This window comes from Bufo gargarizans, chromosome 2, assembly GCF_014858855.1.
Source record: "Bufo gargarizans isolate SCDJY-AF-19 chromosome 2, ASM1485885v1, whole genome shotgun sequence".
In the NCBI taxonomy this organism is placed as follows: Eukaryota; Metazoa; Chordata; class Amphibia; order Anura; family Bufonidae; genus Bufo; species Bufo gargarizans.
The window spans coordinates 166,767,792-166,791,865 of NC_058081.1; the positions used below are offsets into that span (position 1 = coordinate 166,767,792).

Below are 24,074 nucleotides of genomic sequence, written 5' to 3' on the forward strand. Positions count from 1 at the left end.
CGCCAGATGACCTGGCCTCCACAGATGACCTGGCCTCCACAGTCAACGGACCTGAACCCAATCGAGATGGTTTGGGGTGAGCTGGACCGCAGAGTGAAGGCAAAAGGGTCAACAAGTGCTAAGCATCACTGGGAACTCCTTCAAGACTGTTGGAAGACCATTTTAGGTGACTACCTCTTGAAGCTCATCAAGAGAATGCCAAGAGTGTGCAAAGCAGTAATCAAAGCAAAAGGTGGCTACTTTGAAGAACCTAGAATATGACATATTTTCAGTTGTTTCATACTCTTTTGATAAGTATATAATTCCACATGTGTTAATTCATAGTTTTGATGTCTTCAGTGTGAATCTACAATTTTCATAGTCATGAAAATAAAGAAAACTCTTTGAATGAGAAGGTGTGTCCAAACTTTTGGTCTGTACTGTATATATATACACACACATACACTGTGTTTATATATTATTGCAGATAATAGTCCAAATTCATTAGTATATATAACATGATCACTGATACTCTTACCCTTAACATTACAAAAGTGCTTTTTTACAGCAATATCACAAATAAACTAAATTAGAGACTTAACCGTATCAAACAGGTTAAAGTTAGTGGAAGGTACAAAAGAAAATCCCAGTGAGAGAACATTTTCCTGATCCTCAGTTAAAGCAATTTTTGATAAATTCAAAACATCTAACCCCAACACATTGATTAGTTATAGTTGTCTCCTGGAACAAAGAATCCTGGTGGGAGGTGCAGGAGAATCTTTTTTGTTTTCTCCTGCCCCGCCTGCGTTTTTGGGTGATTCACATTATTCCCTTTTTTGTTGTTTATAACCAGTAGAGCAGTGATGGCTAACCTTGGCACTCCAGCTGTTGTAAAACTACAACTCCCAAGATGCCCCCCTTGCTTGGCTGCTCTCAGAACTCTATAGAAATAAATGGAGCTTGCTGGGAGTCGTAGTTTCACCACAGCTGGAGTGCCAAGGTTAGCCATCACTGCGGTAGAGCCACCCACAGCTGGTATGGATGTATTGTCTGCATCAGAAGAAAAGTCCTCAGAGTCCATTTCAAATGAACTGAAATTTACCATCTGACCCAGATTACCATCTCTTTTGTTGTATTATTTTTTTCTTTTCCTTCAAAATGGATCTAGGGGTGCTACTTGCATTATCTCTATGTTTCCACTCATAGACTTAGTTGATTGTGTAGTCATGTAAGTCTCGTTGAAACTTTTGTTTTTTAATAGATGCAACATAGGCCTCCAATTTTGATATATTTATTCAGACTCCATTTAAAGATTCATCATAGACAGCATTTTGTGAGAAGGTTGCCAGTTGTATCTCCTTATGTATATTCTCCTTCAGTAACTGTAATTTTGTTGTCTCCTCAGCGATTATTAAATGTATCAGTTTAATAGAACACTCTGACAATATGTCGTTCCATTGTTGCATGAACATCTGTGAAAACACCGTAGTGAGAACTTTTATAATCCTCAGTCCTCTGAGAATCATATCCCTGGACACATATGTTTGCAGGGTTTTGAGATCCCACCATAGCCTAGTCTCTTGTTCAAGTAGAAGTAGTTTTTCAAACCCTTTCAGGGACGCTTGCAAAGTAAGCTGATCCTAAATTGTGGATTCATCCTCAGCAAATACTGCAGCAGTTTTTTCTTGTCACTGCTTGTGGTATCCCACGGGTATGACAGGAAAATGGTGCTAGCAGTAAAAACTAATGTAGTTACCTTCAATTTGTGAAGAAAATGTCCATAGCAAGTTGGAGTGCCGGCCACAGCTGGAATTCACAGATTAGAAGAGTAAGCCAGCACCTCCACATATGGTGTCTTGTGCAAGGACCCGGTCCAGTCCGTACAGATCCAGAAAAGTAGTAAGATGTCCAGCACTGAGATAAATAAAAATCTTCAGTCTTTATTTCATAAAGAACGCCGTTTTTTAACATAGATGATGGTGACGTCACCAATGCATTTCGATCTATACGATCTTAATCATGGTATGGGGTAAATGCAAGTATGATGCTCCTATATACCTGGGAAGAAAAAAACTGCACCAACCAGGTTAGGATTTTTACCATACCTTGCATTTAACACTTCCACACCTTGTCAGCCACTCCTTGCATTTAACCCTTTGCTGCTCACTTAGACTTGAAAAAAACACTATGAAATACTGACATCTAACCAGTCTTAGTGTGAACAACATCCAAGGATAATTGTGGAGTATTTGTTGCAAAAATGCATGGAGTATGTTGTAATTACTGACATATAACCATTGCTAGTGTGAACAGGATCCAAGCATAATTGTGGGGTATTTGCAGCAAGAATGTATGGGGCATGTGTAATCACTGACCTTTTACCATTGCCAGTGTAAATAATATCCAAGGATAATTTTGGAGTATTTGTTGCAAGCATGTATGGTGTAATGGTGTAATTACTGCAAGCAGGTATAGTGTAATGGTGTAATTACTGCAAGCAGGTATGGTGTAATTACTGACTATCTAACCATTGCTAGTGCGAACAACATCTAAGGATAATTGTGGAGCATTTGTTGCAAAAATACATGGAACGTGGTGTAATTACTTACTTCTAACTATTGCTAGTGTGAACACCATCCAAGGATAGTATGGTGATTCCAATCAGTATTGATAGGAATGGTGCTAGTTTTAAACTCATGTTAGCTTATGTGATACCCCTCCATGTGGGGATTTATTCCCCTCGTATACTAAGGTTATATGTATATTTACTTTATTACAACAAGAATTACATGGGATTGGGGTGTTGGAGCACTTGTTCTGTTATTTAGTTATATGTATTGTATTTCATTGTGTTTTTACAAGTCTAAGTGAGCAGTAAAGGGTTAAATGCAAGGAGTGGCTGGCATTATAATCACCTGTGTGGTAATGAGAATCCTAACCTGGTTGGTGCAGTTGTTTGCTTCCCAGGTATATAGGAGCATGATACTTGCATTTGCCTCAAACCCTGATTAAGATTGTATAGATCGAAACGCATCGGTGGCGTCACCATCACCTATGTGAAGAAACAGCATTCTTTTAAATTTATGAAATAAAGACTGAAGATTTTTATTTATCTCGGTGCTGGACATCTCTTACTACTTTTCTGGCCATGTGAAATTAGCCTTACTATATAACCAGCCTAGTATTAGAGCCACAATTATCTTACAAATATATTCACAGCCTTTCTAGAATAAAGTGGGTAATGAATAATACTATTGCATCATTGTCAATTGTCTCTGTCTCTTTTTCTAGTTGTGGCACTTAATGGATTACAATGGCAAACCACAGCCATGTTCCGGCCTTTTGTTGAAGTCTTCGCATTAGGTCCCAGTCTTGGTGATAAGAAAAGGAAACATGGTACAAAGACAAAGAGTAACACTTGGTCACCAAAATACAACGAGATTTTCAATTTGTAAGTCCTTGCTAATATGTATTATATGTTGTTTACAGTTGTGCATCATAAAAGATGTGTTAAAATATAAGCATAGACATAGTATAGGCTTACTTTATTCTAGAGGTGGGTGTAGAGGAAGCAGATGCTACAAGGCCCAGGAGCCTGAGGGGGCTCCAAAACTCTTCTGCCATATAGGAAGACAATAGTAAAATAGAAAGCACAACACACTGAGGCCAGGGTCTTCAGGTTGATCCTTTGCTTTATACTGTGGCTACTGATTACTGTGTTGGCTTCTTTGAAGAATCAATTTGTCTCATCAAGCAGAGTTCTGCAGCTGTGACGGGGTGTCCCTGAAGCTGAGGACGCTTCTCCTGCCGCTTGATTGAGAGGGCTGAACATGTTGGCCAGCCCTAACAATCTCTCACCTGGGCTGTCGCTACAAGTAGAGGTGCAAGCGCAGAGGCTCTACTCTGCTACTAGAGTAGCAACTGCTCATGTGCCGCTATACTTTTGGAAGCAATTATAGCAGTATAATTCATGCTGCAGGTACTCCAACAGCACCTCAGTGACTTGTGGTTCAACAGTTCTCCCTGCTGATCCTAGCCATGTGCCATAAGTGCTACTTTGAGCAGTCGTTTAGGAATGAGGTAAACCCATAAGGCCATGGACAGTCATATATAGTAATTAGTGTTGAGCAAATTGGGTTCGAACTGCTCTATCTGAACTGGTTTCGTTTCAAAGCTTTGTTTATAATATGCGAATAACTCCCAGTTACCTTCAGCGTGAGATCACACATACAATGGGAGGAAGCTGTGAGTCCCACTTATCACTAACTCATGTGACGCAGGCCGCACAGGTGCACCTGAATGTTACTCATAGATCAAAATAAAGGCATATTAAAACCTGAAGTTGCCACACCTCCAGGCATGCATATACCAAATAAAAAATAACAAAAAAAATGTGCTCATAAAAGGCAGAAAATGCTCAAAACCCCATATGCTATTGCACATTTATAACCGGGGGAGCAAATCCTGCACATGTGATCTGTTGGTAACAGCAATCCCCAGCAAAATTGCATAAAATGGAATATGCCCGCTGTGGACCACATGTACCACAAAGACATCCTACACTAGATAACCAAATGTGTGGATGTGATTGGCTATATAAGACAGAAGTTCACAAAAAACGGTGCACTACACTGGTAAATGAAATTGACAATATATTCCTCGATGGCCACTGTGGAAGAGGTCGGAACACCTCAAAAAGCATCTGGAATACCTGGCATCATTTATGAGACTACCCACCAATACCCACGCCTTCGTTCAGGATTTTCGGATTGCCGCATAATCAGAAGAAACTAATACGACCAACAAAGTACACGAGAGAAGCATCAGCTGATCTGCACAGAGGAACCCACATGCCAGATTACGTGAGACGCCAAACCAGCCACACAGACCGTGCAACACGCAGCGCGAGGCAGCAGGACGCCGGAGACTAGTCCCAACTAGAGCACTGCTAATATACAGCGAAAAATTGGACCGCAGGGTGAGTACTAGCTAATTGCCGTGTGGGACGCCACCGACAATAGCGGATATTGAGCCATCAAACATACAGATACAAATACAGTTTTTTCGGCATAATCATTACTCACTCTGCTGGCATACACCATCTATATTTGCAAGTAGCCACTTACATTGCCTAATATCAACAAGTTACATTGGATTAACCCAACCACAAACTATTCTCACTATTTATGTATCTTCATTTTTATTTTTCTCTTTATTTTTCTCCTATTATTTTTACTTATTACTTTTTAATTTTTCACTCTATTTTTGGATTACCATCCCATTTTGTATTTTTCATCACCACTCACTACCATTTTTTCTCACTTCCTTGGACATCTACTTGCAATTATTAGATTGAAATACGAACCGATATCCATATTCGTACCTCAGTTAGAGGACATAAGAACAAATGTTAGAACTACCATAACCCATTCCTAACTTCCTAATCCTGACAACCTTTTTTAATCATTATTTTAATCGATATTTAAAAGAAAATACCAGCATATAAACGACCTACCTTTTATAAAATTTTATTTATCAATTACCAATAAATATTCTATTAAAACCAGATATATAGTACCTGCCTAACTTTTTACTTACAATATATGGCTAAACCCTCACACTGATATTAAAATGAGACTTTTGCCAATATATTCTTATATCAAGAACATACCGGAGCCCGCACACCCCGTCAAGGTATCTCAAAGTGGCACGGGACCTAACACTAACCTACCTGTGCCATATGGGCAATTAAAGGGGCATAAGGGCATCCTCTATTGTATGCAATTTTGCTGGGGATTGCTGTAAGCAATGGACCACATGTGCAGGATTTGCTCCCCCAGTTAGAAATGCGCAATAGCATATGGGGTTTTGAGCATTTTCTGCCTTTTAATTTTGTTCAAAATCCAAAGCTGAACGTGGGTTTGTGCCTTATTAACGAAGCCGAGTTCAGCTTCGGATTTTGAAACAGTAATGTATGCGCAGAACGGTCATAGGCACGAGACTAAACAAGCCTTGCATTACTTGTGGCTCAAATAAGAAGGCCATCTTACTGTGGTACGGAAAGCATATTATAAATGAAGCTTTGAAATGAATCAGGTTCAGATAGAGCAGTCCGAACTCTATTCACTCAAAACTAATGGTAATATATACACTTATATACTCAATAGCATTCAATTGATTTGAAATCTCCATAAAAATTCTTACTAACATCGAAAATAAAGGTGCTTCATGCTGCCCAATTATCTTGATAAGTTGTAATATATGCAGTAATATAATCAACTGTATATGATTTTCAGAATTCCTTTGTAGCAGGCAGCGACATTACATCAGGTAGCTCAGCATGTCTTACTTCATTGCCACCTACTGGTCAAAATTTTAAAAACTGTATGTTTGCTTAGAACAGGAATCAGCAACCTCCGTCACTCCAGCTGTTCTGCAACTACAACTCCCAGAATCCTCCATTCACTTCTATGGGAGTTACAAGAACTGTTTAGTAAGTGTGCATTCTGGGATTTGTAGTTTCACAGCAGCTAGAGTACCGGAGGTTGCTGATCCCTGGCTTAGAACAATAATACTTTCAGAATGTGCAATTAATACACTGAATAATCTGTCACATAAATAAAAACCAATATAGAGGGTAAAGATTGGATGTCAAGTAATAATGGCCATTAAATTGTAATAAGCCTAGTGTGACAAATACAATATACATAACAGTAAATGTACAAAGAAAACGGAAAACATACAACCCATAAAGTTTTCTGCCTAAGGCGTTAAGTTTAATTAGAATATCTATGAAACAGCATTATTCCCTCACAGTATGATCTGATCTAATGTGAATGTAAAAGCAGCATAGCAGTTTTATATACTAGGTTATGGAGCCATGAATACAATACATAATCACAGTCTCTAAAATTGGGTATGCATGCCATAGCTGTATTCAGGAGGATACAGTAAAATCACAGAGCTGATCTTACAGACGTGAAACTACATTTGGTATGTAACAATGGAATACAATCCATGCGCATTGCATTCAGCGCAGTGTAAGTTCAGGCTGCCCATCAGGCATATACTACCCAGAATTCACTTAAACATGACACTTATTACTGCAGAGTTTATGAGGAGCAGATGTTTATCCCAATGGAAATGCCCACAGGCAGCCAGGACGCAGTGCAGTGGGAATAACTGCTGATGTCTATCATATGTGCTTGATAGATTCATGATAAACGAGGCTAGGTCTGTTTATTGGTGATTTATGACATGGATCTTTATTTATTTAAAGGGACTGTGTCACCTATAATTTATTCTCCCAGTTAAAACCAGATAGTGACACATATTATTTTTTAGTATTCTGACTTTGCTTTCTGATTGCAGAATTGTATATTCTATTTTATGAACATTATAATTAAGTGTTCTTGCATAGCAAGACCACTTACTGTTATCTCACATACATATTCTTCTTATTATAGCCAAGTTTACCACCCTAACTTCTCCCACAGTTTTTACACTACATAGACAGTAATATACCGAAACACGTGGATTGTTCCCGATTGGTGTGCTCTTACTTTGTGGAATGTTTCGCCGAATGGTTCACGAAATATCAGCATTTTTGTGGCGAAATTGGTCCCATAGGAATGAATGGCGGTATGTTCAAAACTAGAGTGGAAGCTGACAAAGGCTACAGGGTGAGCTGAAAAATCAGGACATGATTTCTAAACTGCCACCACTCCCTCATTTTCAAACCCACCTACACAAATCTTATATCAAAACATTCAACTATCCCTGCTGCCACTAAAAATGTCCATGGCTAAGCCATTTGTTTGCAACTCACACCGCCCATTGACATTCATTAAAACTCCACTCTAGCCACCTCAAATTTGAAGGGCAATTTCTAAACTGCGACTGTGCCTTCATTTTTTATATTTCAGAGACATACTATGCATCAAAATGTAGGTCTGGGTCTTCTGATTCGCTGTAGGATTTACAATTTTTAAACTACAACCGTTTGAAGATGGCAACCGCCAGTGAAGCGAGCAAGTTGAAGCAGTTTGTTTTTAACCACTTCAACCCCCCTAGCTAAAACACCCTTAATGACCAGGCCACTTTTTACACTTCTGCACTACACTACTTTCACCGTTTATTGCTCGGTCATGCAACTTACCACCCAAATGAATTTTACCTCCTTTTCTTCTCACTAATAGAGCTTTCATTTGGTGGTATTTCATTGCTGCTGACATTTTTACATTTTTTGTTATTAATCGAAATTTAACGATTTTTCTGCAAAAAAATGACATTTTTCACTTTCAGTTGTAAAATTTTGCAAACAAAAACGACATCCATATATAAATTTTTCACTAATATTATTGTTCTACATGTCTTTGATAAACAAAAATGTTTGGGTAAAAAAAAATGGTTTGGGTAAAAGTTATAGCGTTTACAAACTATGGTACAAAAATGTGAATTTCCGCTTTTTGAAACAGCTCTGACTTTCTGAGCACCTGTCATGTTTCCTGAGGTTCTACAATGGCCAGACAGTAGAAAAATACCACAAATGACCCTATTTCGGAAAGTAGACACCCTAAGGTATTTACTGATGGGCATAGTGAGTTCATAGAACTTTTTATTTTTTGTCACAAGTTAGCGGAAAATGATGATTTTTTTTTTTATTATTTTTTTTCTTACAAAGTCTCATATTCCATTAACTTGGGACACTTTTTTGCAGCCAAGGTGGGCAAAGGGGCCCACATTCCAAAGAGCACCTTTCAGATTTCACAGGCCATTTTTTACACATTTTGATTGCAAACTACTTCTCACGCATATGGGCCCTTAAAATGCCAGGGCAGTATAACTACCCCACAAGTGACCCATTTTGGAAAGAAGACACCCTAAGGTATTCCGTGAGGGGCATGGCGAGTTCCTAGAATTTTTTATTTTTTGTCGCAAGTTAGTGGAATATGAGACTTTGTAAGGAAAAAAAAAAAAAAAAGAAATCATCATTTTCCGCTAACTTGTGACAAAAAATAAAAAATTCTAGGAACTCGCCATGCCCCTCACAGAATACCCTGGGGTGTCTTCTTTCCAAAATGGGGTCACTTGTGGGGTAGTTATACTGCCCTGGCATTTTAGGGGCCCATATGCGTGAGAAGTAGTTTGCAATCAAAATCTGTAAAAAATGGCCTGTGAAATCCGAAAGGTGCTCTTTGGAATGTGTGCCCCTTTGGCCACCTAGGCTGCAAAAAAGTGTCACACATCTGGTATCTCCGTACTCAGGAGAAGTTGGGGAATGTGTTTTCGGGTGTCATTTTACATATACCTATGCTGAGTGAGAGAAATATCTTGGCAAAAGACAACATTTCCCATTTTTTTATACAAAGTTGGCATTTGACCAATATATTTATCTCACCCAGCAAGGGTATATGTAAAATGACACCCCAAAACACATTCCCCAACTTCTGCTGAGTACGGCGATACCAGATGTGTGACACTTTTTTGCAGCCTAGATGCGCAAAGGTGCCCAAATTCCTTTTAGGAGGGCATTTTTAGACATTTGGATCCCAGACTTCTTCTCACGCTTTAGGGCCCCTAAAAAGCCAGGGCAGTATAAATACCCCACATGTGACCCCATTTTGGAAAGAAGACACCCCAAGGTATTCAATGAGGGGCCTGGCGAGTTCATAGAATTTTTTTTTTTGGCATAAGTTAGCGGAAATTGATTTTTTTATTATTTTTTCTCACAAAGTCTCACTTTCTGCTAACTTGGGAAAAAAATTTCAATCTTTCATGGACTCAATATGCCCCTCAGCGAATACCTTGGGGTGTCTTCTTTCCAAAATGGGGTCATTTGTGGGGTGTTTGTACTGCCCTGGCATTTGAGGGTCTCCGCAGTCATTACATGTATGGCCAGCATTAGGAGTTTCTGCTATTCTCCTTATATTGAGCATACAGGTAATGAAATTTTTTCTTTTTCCGTTCAGCCTCTGGGCTGAAAGAAAAAAATGATTTCTTCATTCGCATCGATCAATGTGGATGAAATAATCTCTGCCAAAAAAAAGGAGGGGAAAGGCGTCTGCCAGGACATAGGAGCTCCGCCCAACATCCATACCCACTTAGCTCGTATGCCCTGGCAAACCCGATTTCTCCATTCACATCAATCGATGTGGATGAATAAATCATTGCCGGGATTTTTTTTTTATATATACAAAGTGTTTGCCAAAGCATATGAACACCGCCGCCTCCTCAGCTCATATGCCTCGGCAAACGTATCTTTTACTGCAGAGGAGAAATCTCGTCTTGCAACGCCGCATACACCGACTTGTGTGTAATCTGACAGCAGCGCAATGCTTCTGTCAGAATGCACATCAGTGCTGCAGCTAGTCGATCGGTTGGTCCTCCTGGAAGGTAAAAAAAAAAAGAAAGAAAAAACCAGGCCGCAACGCAATAAATTTTATTAACTTTATAATAACTTTTGAACAGAACATATAAACTTTAACTTTTTGAACTGAACGTTAACCTTTTTGCTTACTGGTGATTTTTTTTTTTTTTTTTTTTTTTTTACCTTTATAGGACAAACCTCTCCTTCCCCATGGGACAATGTGCAAAGCGCAAATCGCCCAAAGATGTGGCAAAGTACATTATGCACTTTGTCCCATATGAAAGGAGAGGTTTGCAGCAGCTCTGTGTGTAAATGGGCCCTAATAGCCCTGTGTGCCTGTCCTGGTGAGATGTGATCCCTTTGCTAGGTGTACCTGTGTGTGGTACTTCCGGAAACACTCCCCTAAGCATAGGGCAGGGTAGTCAGGGCAGTCAGGACAGAAATAGCGGGTGTCACGCCTTATTCCACTCCTGCTACAGACACGACATTTTTTTCGGGGTGACGGATGGGTTGAGGTACCAGCAACGACATTGGGGAAATGTCGCTCGTGTAGATGGCTAACTACACTGTGGATGGGGCCACGGAACCTTCTGGATACAGGAGGTTCTCGATGATCTCTTCCTGAAATTTGAGGAAGGATCCAGTTATCCCAGCCTTACTGTAGAGAACAAAACTATTATACAGAGCCAATTGAATCAAATATACAGACACCTTCTTATACCAGCGTCTGGTGCGTCGGGAAACTAAATACGGAGACAACATCTGGTCATTGAAGTCCACCCCTCCCATGTGAAGGTTATAGTCGTGGACTGAGAGGGGCTTTTCAATGACACGGGTTGCTCGCTCAATTTGTATTGTCGTGTCTGCGTGAATGGAGGAGAGCATGTAAACGACACGCTTGTCTCTCCATTTCACCGCGAGCAGTTCTTGGTTACACAAGGCAGCCCTCTCCCCCCTTGCAAGACGGGTGGTAACGAGCCGTTGGGGGAAGCCCGCACGACTAGTTCGCGCGGTGCCACAGCAGCCAATCTGTTCTAGAAACAAATGCCTGAAGAGGGCCACACTTGTGTAGAAATTGTCCACATAAAGATGGTACCCCTTGCCAAATAAGGGTGACACCAAGTCTCAGACTGTCTTCCCACTGCTCCCCAGGTAGTCAGGGCAACCGACCGGCTCCAGGGTCTGATCTTTTCCCTCATAGACACAAAATTTGTGGGTATAACCTGTGGCCCTTTCACAGAGCTTATACAATTTGACCCCATACCGGGCGCGCTTGCTTGGGATGTATTGTTTGAAGCCAAGGCGCCCGGTAAAATGTATTAGGGACTCGTCTACGCAAATGTTTTGCTCTGGGGTATACAAATCTGCAAATTTCTGGTTGAAGTGGTCTATGAGGGGCCGAATTTTGTGGATCCGGTCAAAAGCTGGGTGGCCTCTGGGACGAGAGGTGCTATTGTCGCTAAAGTGCAGGAAACGCAGGATGGTCTCAAATCGTGTCCTGGACATAGCAGCAGAGAACATGGGCATGTGATGAATCGGGTTCGTGGACCAATATGACCGCAATTCATGCTTTTTAGTTAGACCCATGTTGAGGAGAAGGCCCAGAAAAAATTTAATTTCGTAAACTTGGACTGGTTTCCACCGGAAAGGCTGGGCATAAAAGCTTCCCGGGTTGGCGGTTATAAATTGTGTGGCATACCGATTTGTTTCTGCCACAACTAAGTCCCAGAGCTCCGCAGTCAAGAACAGCTCAAAAAATCCCAGGGCCGAACCGATCTGAGCTGTCTCAACCCGAACTCCAGACTGGGCGGTGAAAGGGGGAACTACAGGTGCGGCTGAAGTTGGGGACTGCCAATCAGGGTTTGCCAGCACCTCAGGGATTCTAGGGGGTCTACGGGCCCGTCTTTGCGGTGGCTGCGACGGGGTAACTAATGCACATGCCAATGTACCAGCTTCAACTGCCCTTCTGGTGCTCGCCACTTCACCATGTTCTACGGCAGTGCTGGTACTAGATCCAGGATGGGCTTCGCTGCTGGTGTATGCCTCACCACGTAATCCGACAGCGCCAGCCCCACTCTGCTGCCCTTGAAGCGGATCCTGCGCAACCTGTGGTCTAGCGACACGGGGCCGGGTACGCCTGGTGGTATCAGGGACCTCAACCTCCTCGTCCGAACTTTGAGTCAGACTGCCACTGCTTTCTACAGGTTCATATTCTGACCCGCTAGATTCATCAGATGAGGGTTCCCATTCCTCATCCGACTGGGTCAGAAGCCTGTAGGCCTCTTCAGAAGAATACCCCCTGTTTGACATTTGGGCAACTAAATTTAGGGGTATTCCCTGAGACTACCCAAGAAAAAAAGCAAGCCTGTCTTACAAATGGGAGGCTAGCGAAGTACCGGAGGCCGCTGCGGTTGATAAAAAATATCAAAACTGATTTTTTTATCGCCGCAGCGCTTGTAAAGTGAATGTGCAGTGATCAAAAAAAATAATATTTTTTGTCACTGCGGCGGGGCGTGGGTGAACGCACGTGTGGGCGACCGATCAGGCCTGATCGGGCAAACACTGCGTTTTGGGTGGAGGGCAAACTACAGTGACACTAATACTATTATAGATCTGACTGTTATCAGTTTTGATCACTTACAGATACTATAAAAGTACAAATTCTGATTAGCGATACGCTAATCAGCGAATAAGTGACTGCGGTGCAGTGGGCTGGGCGCTAACTGATCGCTAAACTACCTAACCAAGGGGCCTAAACTATCCCTAAAACCTAACAGTCAATACCAGTAAAAAAAAAAAGTGACAGTTTACACTGATCACTTTTTTCACTTTCACTAGTGATTGACAGGGGCAAGAAGGGGTGATCAAGGGGTTAATTGGGGTGCAGGGGGGTGATCTGGGGATAAAGTGTAGTGTTTGGTGTACTCACTGTGAAGCCTGCTCCTCTGCTGAGACCAACCGACGAAAAGGACCAGTAGAGGAGCAGGGAAGCCATATAACACATCATATTTACTAATATGATGTGTTAGCTGGCTTCTGATTCGATTTTTAAAAAATCAGCAACCTGCCAGCGACGATCATTGGCTGGCAGGTTGCTGACGAAATACTCCTTTAACTTTTGCTGGCCCGCGATGCGCATGCGCGGGCCGGCTCAGTCCGAAATCTCGCGTCTCGCGAGAGGACGCACGGATGCGTCCAGGAGGAATGAAGCAACCACCTTCCGGACGCATCTGTGCTTTCGGCGGTCGGGAAGCGGTTAACCACTCTTCTCTGCCCTTGCTGTATAGTGAGTTGCCATAGGAACCCAGATGTGTGAGCAGCCAGCAGAGTGACAAAAGCTAGAGTTTGAGCTGAAAAATCAGGACATGATTTCTAAACTGCCACCACTCCCTCATTTTCAAGCCCACCTACACAAATCGACTGCTAATGTTTTTATAAATGTATGTTTTAATGTAACTGTGAAGCACTTTGGGCAACAACATTGCAATTAAATGTGCTATATAAAAAAATAAAAGTAAAAATGCATTTCTCACTCTATCAAGCTTGCCATGTGCACTTTTTAAATTTGATCAATCAATTGGTTAGTGTAATGTTTACTATCTTTACTCACTCCAAACACTCCACACAGTTACTCTGCCCACTCCATAAAGTTACTCTGCCCAGTCCAATCTTTCCACAGTTACTTCAGCCACTACAACCACACAACAGTTACTCAAGCCACTCCACCCAGTTACTCTGCCCACTCCAGTTGTAGACTACTGGTGGAGGCAAGAACACTTAACACAATTTCCCCAGAAATGGTAGCTTTTCTAGTTAGAGATATGCTTAACAGTAGCCACCATGGGCCATAGACACAATGGCCAGGAGGAGACCTAATTGACTAACTGTAGGAGAGTTTTCTTTGCATGCTTTGTGTCCTGCGCAGAGGTCAAAAGGGAGTAGACAATGTTATAGCGCAGCTCGGTGACAGCTGGCGCTCTGCTGTCCATGGTGGGCATGGGTTCCATAGCTTCTGACTCAGCGGTCTGGAGTCGCCGGCCATCCTCTGCCCTCCAGGAGCAGGCCTGGCCACAGGAATGAGTTGTTTCATGCTACAGGTTGCTGGCAAGGCCTCTCCAGTCTGCCTGTAGGGTGTGAGCACACTCAATGGTTCTTAAAGGGCCAGCATGTATGCATCCTAATCCTCACCAGCCAATGGCAGGCCTGAGGTACTTAAGGCACCTTCCCCTGTAAAAGGGTGCCTGAGCAATGGGTTAATCTAGCTTGCTAGTTCCAGTGAAAGTGTGCTTTTCTGTTTGTCTGCCCATGTACTGACTTCTGCCCGATATTTGACTCTGACTTTCTGTTGCCTGGTTCACTGTATTGAATCTTCAGTGCCTGACCTTCAAACTTTTTCACAATTCTTATGCATTCTGCCTGCCCTTACCTTGACCTGTTACTTACAAGTTTTGCCTTTCCATTCGGTGCTACAAACCAGTGTCTTTTGACACCTGTAGGTCAGCAGCCAACCGAATAGAGACTGCTTCAGGAGTTAGTAGCCTGGTACATTCCCTGCTATGAAGTCTGAAGTCCAGTGTGGAGCACTTGCTGTACAGGGATGGAGCACCAGGTCGTCTCCATTTCTGTATAGCGCATGTGCTGAACTTGAGAATGTGATACTTCAGGGTCAGGCGTAAATATGTTTTTACTACCTGGCCTGTCATTCAAATAGGTGGGTGCAACGGCACCGCATTTATTACACCAAGGAACTAATATACATATTATAAAGCAGCTATTTTCTCAACATTGTGGCCAACTATTGAGACGGGACCAGCAGCATTACATTCAGCCGACAAGCGCACATCTTGCATGTCAGCCAAATTAATTCTGATGTATAATGTAACAGATTCCCTTTAATTCTAAGATACACCACCTTCAGAATCTAACCTAAACCTCATCAATGAGGCTTCTTTCATACTATGTTATTGTGAACAAAGAAAAAAATGATGGGTTACTAAAGGTGTGCAGAAGTTTAACCTATCTGTGCACAAAACAATTATAATTTTCAATTAACCAGGCTACGTTTCACACTATTAAAATAAAAACATATAATAAAAAGGGTATGCAAAATATGTCAATTATTTATACTGTATGTCTCCCAGTTGGCTTCCATTAAAAAATCATATGTTCCTTCAATATTTCTTAAAAGTGTAGTCCATGGTTTTTTAATTGGTGGCCTGTTCTCAGGATAGGCCATCACTAGCTGATCGGTGGAGGTCAGAAATCCATACCCGGTGCTGACTTCTATACAAAAAGAGAATATATAGGTGGCACTCACCAATCGGTGCAATCTTCTTTTATTTCTTCCAGAGCTGGGTACATCATTGCTGAGTACTCACGGCTGAGTACATGATAGCTGGATACATAAAAACGTCACCTTATCACCTGTGTCAGAACTGCTTGTATGTAAGTCCGCCTCCAGCCATTTTATGTACTCAGCTTTTATGTATCCAGCTATCAGCCGTGAGTACTCAGCAATGATGTATTCAGCAATGATGTACCCAGCTCTGGAGGAAATAAAAGAAGTTTGCACCGATTAGTGTCGCCTACATATTCTCTTTTTGTATCTATTCAAGCTTACTTTTGGGCAGAGCACCACCAGGTTGCTAAAGTATATACCCCAACTGCAACAAGTGACATAGCCAGTACAGGCGAGGGAAGTGAAACGCAGTGCCATTCGGACTATTTTGTATTACGTGTCGTCTGGTGCTGACTTCTGTCGATTGAGCTAGATAGACTAGCTGATTGTAAAGGTTTGCAATGTCAGCTAGTGATGGCCTATCCTGAGGATAAAAACACTGGAAAAACCCCTTTAAAGGATAATAAAAGAAAGTAGTGATAAGTGTGAGGTGCTATATTCGATTTCGTGAATATTCGATTGAATATTCGTCTTATATTCGTTGAAATTGAATACTCATCATTATTCTATTTATTGTGAATGATATGCGATTGAATTATTAGCGTATTGCAATTTTCTTTAAACTGTATAAGGCAACTTTCCTATTGGTTGGCTATGGCTATGGCTAATATGTGTATTTTATGAATGTTCGCTATATTGCTATAACTTTGTTTTCTAGAATATTCAACATATTCGTCATATTCTAAAAACCAAGTTATAGCAATATAGTGAATATTCGTAAAATACACATATAGACTGCAATTTAGCTTATATACTGCTATAGTATTTTTTTTATAGTCTAATTTTTTTGTCTCTTCTGAAGTTCAGATTTGGAAAAAATGTACAGTATAAAAAAAAATACTATAGAACTATATTAGCTAAATTGCAGTCTGTATGTGTATTTCACAAATATTCGCTATATTGCTATAACTTCGTGTTTTAGAATATGACGAATATTCTAAAAAACTAAGTTATAGCAATATAGCGAATAGATTTGTTATTTTGAATATTCGTCTTTTTTTTTTCAATCTGTACTGTTATTACACTTTGGCATACACCTCCCGGACAAGCGTCCCTGTCCCCATGGGAACGCCTGTGGGTTAGAATATACCATCGGATCTGAGTTTTCACGATCTCAGGGAAAACTCAGATCCGATGGTATTTTCTAACCTACAGGCGGAACCATGGTGACGGGGACGCTTGTCGGGGAGGAGTATTGGAAAAAAAAAAGTGAATATTCTTAATAATGAATATATTCCCTATATTGCTGTATATTCGTTTTTTAGACTATTCGTCATTTTATTTTCCATATGAAAACATGATTCCTTCCTGCTTAAGTTGCTTGTGGGCCAATGACTCATTGACCCACAAGAAAGAAGCAGGGAGGAATCATGTTTTCAGATGTTAAAAAATGTGGAATATTTGATATAGCAAATAGATAGCACTATATTCGTACTATTCGCAAATTAGCGAAGTTGCGATATTCACGATTAATATTCGCTATTCGAATATTCACACTCAACACTAAAAGGAAGTATGAAAAATGCTTACGACCTCCTACACATGACCATTCTATAGATTAATGTTGTACAGATCTGTAATAAAGTACCAATAGAAATTTATGAGGCTACACTGTACCTTCGAATGCAGGTACTGATATTGATGACCTATCCTGAGGATAGGTTATCAATATTAAAAAGCCTGTACAAGCTCTTTAACAAGTGCTTTACTGCCTGCAGAGTTTGGAATGTAGCTTTTTTAATTCCAGCATGCTCAGCTTAGAGAGAATGGTTTTCAAAAGGGCACAATGGCTGTAATATGGAACCAAAGGGACGCTGTATAAATATGCTCTACCGGGTATAACCATTTTCAGGTATGAATTAATGCAGTAAGCATATTCTGTGGTGTGAAGTTACAATGGATGCCATAGAATACAATAGATCCTATTAAGAACAGATGAAGCACATTTTATTATTGAAAAAGACCTGATTCCTAAGGAAAATGATTAAGAAAAATGGGCTGTGATTAAAACAGTGAAAAACACTGCAGGGCAAAAGAAATAGCAGAAGTCTAGGATATTTCATCAGTGAAGGAAGATGGACTAGTTCATAAAGAATGTATTCATATTTTTATGAGTATGAGTGAGTCTTGAAGTGGAATTAAAATTTGGCTCTTGTACCTCATTAACTTTTTCTTATTCTCCTCCAGCGTTCTAAGCAATGAAGAAAGCCCAGCGGCCTATGAACTTCACCTCTGTGTGAAGGATTACTGCTTCGCCAGGGAAGATCGGATTATAGGAATGACAGTCATCCAGCTGAAGGGCATCGTGGAGAAAGGCAACTGTGCATCCTGGTACCCACTGATGAAAAACATCTGCATGGATGAAACCGGACTGACAATCCTGCGAATACTTTCTCAACGCTCCAATGATGAAGTTGCTAAGGAGTTTGTAAGGCTGAAATCAGACACCCGGTCTCTGGAGGAGATCTAGAATGTGCTGCCGCATGGGAAAACCCACCCAACAGAACTCTTCTAGAAAAAATACCATGAAACATTGATACGGTGTTGTTATTTGATCGTGTATGCATGTGAAAATCAGTGGGAATGTTTATTTAATGTTTCCGTGTTTGCTAGTACACCAGTACTATATTTGCAAGGCGTGTTGAAGAAAACGTGTACCTTCTTTTTATATGAATGACATTGGGCAAGGACTAGTTCCCATAAAGTGCCAAAATCTACGCCTAAAACTGAAATGAGCTCATGGTCTTTTTGTTAATCATTGTTTTCCTACCATTTTAAAACCTTGTTGAGTTACATTTAATGTGTCGTATTTGTTAAATATGTGTCTGTCTGCAGTCCATTTATCCAATGATTTGCTGACATAATGTTGCTTTTTTATTTTTTGCAGAAGAACGTATTGTATGTTGAATGGTTTGCAATTTTATAACTCCATTCCTGAATAGAGATCTTACTTTTCATATAATAAAGGATGGGGCTATTTTATGCATCTTCTACACAAACCTTCTGGTATATCACTGTGAAGACAAACTGTACGAATCTCGCTTCTAAAACTTATTATTGTCCACCCTTATAAAGTAGTTTCTCTTTCTGTGTATTCCAGTTCTTTAATGGATCTCTTTACCTAGTAATAATAGTGCACACAGCATCCTGGGGAAGGGAAAGACTTTGTACATTTGTATGAAACATGTCGGGATTCTGTGATACGTCATTCCCTGTGTTTTGCTCACGTCATCAGATCAGCTTCTTGTCACTTGCAGCAATGGGATATTTTCCATAAAACTTGCAGTATTTTTGTATGGTGCAAAAAGGAATGATAACATTCCATAAAGTCCAACTATCATTTACCCTGCGTGTATGTGCTTGAAACATTGTACTGAATACCAAGGATATTGGCCTGAACTGTGTACAGCTGAGTGTTGTCTGGACCATAAGAGAATGGTGTTGTCACAGGCAGGGAAAAGGTTGCATTGTATATTTAGCTGCAAATTCAGTCAAGTGTCTCTTTTTAAAACAAAAATCTACAGTTTGTACTTATGCAACATAAAATGTATTGCACTGAGGCAAGTCATGTCATGTAAATATATTTAGTGAGATATTATTGTAAAATAAAATATAAAGAAACTTCATACAGTTTATTTTGGATGTGTTTAAGATGTACCGTATTTGGACATAATTAGTGTTGGGCGATGGTCGAGTCTCCTCCCCACACGTTTGTTGGCTGCTACGCAGCCAATAAACGTGCAGGGAAGTGCTGACACTCACTGTAATGCCGTAGCCATGTTGGTGGTTTGGCTCAGTCTTAGGCCGAATGCACACGACCGTTTTTCACGGCCGTGAGCAGTCCGTGGAACCACGGGCTGGATTCCTGCTGAGAGCAGGAGCGCACGGCGTCATTGGTTGCTATGACGCCGTGCGCTCCCTGCTGCGGCCACAGTACAGTAATACACTGGTATAGATCATACCAGTGTATTATTGTATTGTGGCCGCAGCAGGGAGCGCACAGCGTCATAGCAACCAATGACGCCGTGCGGTCCTGCTCTCAGCAGGAATCCAGCCCGTGGTTCCACAGACTGCTCACGGCCGTGTGCATTCGGCCTTAGGGAGAGATGCAGCAGAAGGGACATATAGTGTAGGGACAGGATTATTATTATTTTTTCAAGGCAGGGTTTACTATTGAAAGGTGTTAAGGACTTTTAAGGACTATTGTTTTATCTGGCTGCAAAATATCCAAAATGAGCAGGGGTGTGAACAGTAGTAACCTCACCAGCATGATCCACCACATGGCATCAAAGCACCCTAATAGGTGGGCCGAACGCTTGGGTTCACAATCAGTGTCTGCGGGTCACACCACTGCCTCCTCTTCCCCTGTGTTACGTGCTGGCCAATCCGCCCTGCACCTAGACCTTTGCAAGCACCATCAGCTAGCACATCCACTTCTGTGTCCCAGCACAGCGTACAGATTTCCATATCACAGGCCTTTGAGCGAAAGCGCAAATACCCACCCACCCACCCACAGGCCATAGCACTAAATGCGCACCTTTCCAAATTGCTGGCCCAGGAGATGTTGCTATTTAGGCTTGTGGACACTGAGGCTTTCTGCAGCCTGATGTCAGTGGCGGTCCCTCGTTACTCAGTTCCCAGCTGCCACAATTTTTCCTGGTGTGTCGTCCCGCCTTACACCAGCATGTGTCCCGTAACATCACCCGTGCCCTGACCAACGCAGTTATTGGGAAGGTCCACTTAACGACTGACACATGGACAAGTGCTTTTGGCTAGGGACGCTACATTTCACTGATGGCACACTGGGTGAACGATGTGGAGGCCGGGAGCGAGTTGTACCCTGGGATGGCACAGGTGCTACCGATGCCAAGTATTGTGGGCCCTACTTCCATCAGGATTTCCTCCACCACCTACATTAGTGGCTACCACCCCTCTCTTTTCCTCCTCCACCTCATCCTCCACTTCCACCTCCGAATTCTCATCTTGGAGTACCAGTCAGCCATCAGTCAGTAGCTGGAAGCAGTGTAGCACTGCAGTGGCGAAGTGGCAACAGGTCGTGCTGAAACTAATTTGTTTAGGTGACAAACAGCATACTGCCGCAGAGTGGTGGAAGGGTTTATGGGACCAGACTGAGCTGTGACTCTCGCCACTCAACCTACAACCAGGCATGGTTGTGTCTGATAGTGGCCGTAACTTGGTGGCAGCTTTGGAGCTTGACAAGCTCACACACATACCATGCCTAGCCCACGTGCTCAACTTAGTGGTTCGGTGGTTTTTCAAAACCTACCCCAATTTGCCTGAGCTACTGGTGAAGGTGTGCCATGTGTGTGCCCATTTCCGAAAGTCATCTACAGCAGCTGCCGTTCTGGCAACGCTGAAGCAGTGCTTGCAATTGCCAGCTCACCGACTGTGTGACGTGAGCATGCACTGGAATTCCACGTTCCACATGTTGGCCAGGCTTTGTGAGCATCAGAGGGCAGTAGTGGAATACCAGCTGCAACATGGTCATTGCCTTTCCTGTCAGCTTTCACTCTTCACAAGCGAAGAGTGGGCATGGATGTCTGACCTCTGTGAGGTTTTACGCAACTTTGAGGAATCAACACAGATGTGAGCGATGATGCCGCTATTATCAGCGTAACCATCCCACTACTGTGTCTACTGAAACACTTGCTGCTCACAATGAAGCCGAACGCTTTGCATGTGGAAGAGGTGGAAATGGGGGAAGACAGTACACAAGGTGATAGCCAGACCACCCTTAGTTCGTCTTCTCAGTGCAAATTGGATGATGAGGAGGAGGAGCAGGAAACAGTTGCCTCCGCTACAGAGGGTCGTACTCATAGCAGGTTTATTCCCTCTATTCAGCGTGGATGGGCCGAAGAGGAGGAAGAGGATGAGGAGATTGAGAGTCATCCTCCTGATGAGGACAGCAAAGCCTTGTCTGTTGGGACTCTGGCACACATGGCTTACTTTATGCTAGGCTGCCTTTTCCGTGACCCTTGCTTATAAGCATTTTGGCTAACACTGATTACTGTTTGTTCACCCTTCTCGACCCCCTCTACAAAAAGTGCTTCTCATATCTCATTCCAGTGGTGGAGAGAACAAGCAAAATGGTGCAATACTAGAAGGGCCTTGTGAAAAAATTGCTCCAAAAATTTCCAGCTCACAACGCTGGCAGCAGAGTATGTAGTTCCTTGGGCAACCGATTATTGGAGACGAGGGGAACACACAACAGAGGCAGGGCAACACTCTCCAAGGCCTGGGACAGTTTCATGACACCCCGCCAGCACCCTCACCCTGATGTGCAGCCGAGTGTCACAAGTAGGGAAAAGTTTTGGAAGATGGTGAAGGAAAATATAGCTGCGTCAGCGTCCTTAGTGATCCCTCTGTGCCTTACAACTATTGGGTGCCCAAGCTGGACACATGGCATGTACAGGCGCTCTACGCCTTGGAGGTGCTGGCCTGCCCTGGCGCCAGCGTTTTGTCAGAGCGGGTATTTAGTGCTGCTGGGGGCATAATAACTGATAAGCACATCCGCCTGTCAACTGAAAATGCTGACAGGTTGACTCTTATCAAAATGAACAAGGCCTGGATTGCCCCTGACTTCTCTACTCCACCAGAGGAAAGCTGCCGAACATAAAGGCACTTAAAATATAGCTTTAATGGTGCATTGAATTCACTGTATTTCCATGCACCCCTTACACCACAAGAAAAGGTATATGGTTAAATCTTCCTTTTCTCATCCTCCTCCTCCGTCATATCAACATGCTTATTAGGCTGCCCTAGCTCCCAAAGGCGTGCACAGCCTATTGCATTAGGGTGTGGACCCTAAAGCACAAACACACACACCGCGCATGTGTGTGTGTATGTATGTATATATACAGTGGGGCAAAAAAATATTTAGTTAGCCACCAATTGTGCAAGTTCTCCCACTTAAAAAGATGAGAGAGGCCTGTAATTTTCATCATAGGTACACTTCATTTGTTCAGTATAATATGCAAAAGAGTAAATGACCGATAAGTGATAATTATATATGGATTGTAATAAAAAAAAAACACAAGCATACAGAAGTAAGGAAGTCACTTACCTTTAATCCTTAGATGATTCTAATCTTGGAAGCTTTTTACAAGCGCCCAACACTCAAGAGTTGTATCTGAAGTTCCTTGACAGTAATGATCCCAGACGTCTTGATCAGCAGACGTCTGAATTCAAATGCTGCTTGATGACGCACCTCAGAAAGCTTTATACCCCCCCTAATCTCTTTACTTCTGTATTGGCAGAACTCGCCCCTAAAAAACTTGGGACTCTTAATGGTCCTGGTAAACAGGTGTAGAAGAACTGTGCATACTCTAAACTTCAGCATGTGGCCTAGTGCCATCCAAACAAGGCATACCTGATAAGAAGTTTCAGAATCCAGTACCTGCCTAGCTGCATTAGTTGGTCTTAACGTGAGAGAAACACTCTTAAAGCCATGAAATTAAAAGAGTTGCCTGGTGTTTTACAATTGATGACCTATCCTCTGGATAAGTCATCAATATCAGATCGGCGGTGGTGCCGTGTGTCTGAAGAAAAGACAATGCTCATACGAATGCTACCTTCCCTTCATTGTTTACCTGCTCGCCGCAGAAATTGCAGTGGTGAGCAGTGTAGTTACAAGTATGGTGTCCCATTCACTTCTCTGGGATGGCTCCTTTCTGAATGCACGCCATACTTGTAATTACACCTGCTCACCACTGCAATTGCTAGGGCGAGCAGGTAAACAGAGAAGAATGCAGCACTTATATCAGCCCCCCACCAAACTGATATTGATGACCTATGTCATTACATCTTCTCCACAAATTAGAGATGGGTGCTCCCACCAAACTGGAAGTGAGGAATATGAACATGTGTCACTTACAGCATCATACAATGAGTGTTTTCACATATAAGTTCATTGAATAACATTGACTACTCTGGTAATGCAATATGGGTCTTGACAGTTTCCCATAACTTCACTTTCTTACTGACATTTGGTAAAGTAGAAGGTACAACAAGGAATTATATTAGCACTGCCCTCTCACTACTGATTGACAGCTTTTTCCCTATTACTATGTGTAGACAGAAAACTATAAATCAGAGCACACCACTCATGAATATCAAGGACCTCAATGCTTGGCTGCACTTGATAACTTGTGATTTTTTGAAAACTATGGCACATGTATAAATAAGTGAGATGATCCAGGACAATGTTGAATATAGTGTTACATGCGAATATTCGAGAATTCGCAAAGA

General features: G+C 42.0%; 1 protein-coding gene across 3 annotated transcripts in view; it reads left to right on the top strand.

The window, feature by feature from the left end:
- The window catches only part of UNC13C (unc-13 homolog C), a 908,495-nt gene extending 889,136 nt beyond the window's left edge, over positions 1 to 19,359 (top strand). For all 3 annotated transcript variants that reach the window (XM_044279668.1, XM_044279669.1, XM_044279667.1), the window contains 2 exons: positions 3,271 to 3,430; positions 17,994 to 19,359. In XM_044279668.1, coding sequence (XP_044135603.1) covers positions 3,271 to 3,430; positions 17,994 to 18,276 — 443 coding nt within the window. In that variant the 3' untranslated portion in view covers positions 18,277 to 19,359. The remainder of the gene's footprint in view (positions 1 to 3,270; positions 3,431 to 17,993) is intronic.
- Positions 19,360 to 24,074: the final 4,715 nt, after the last annotated feature.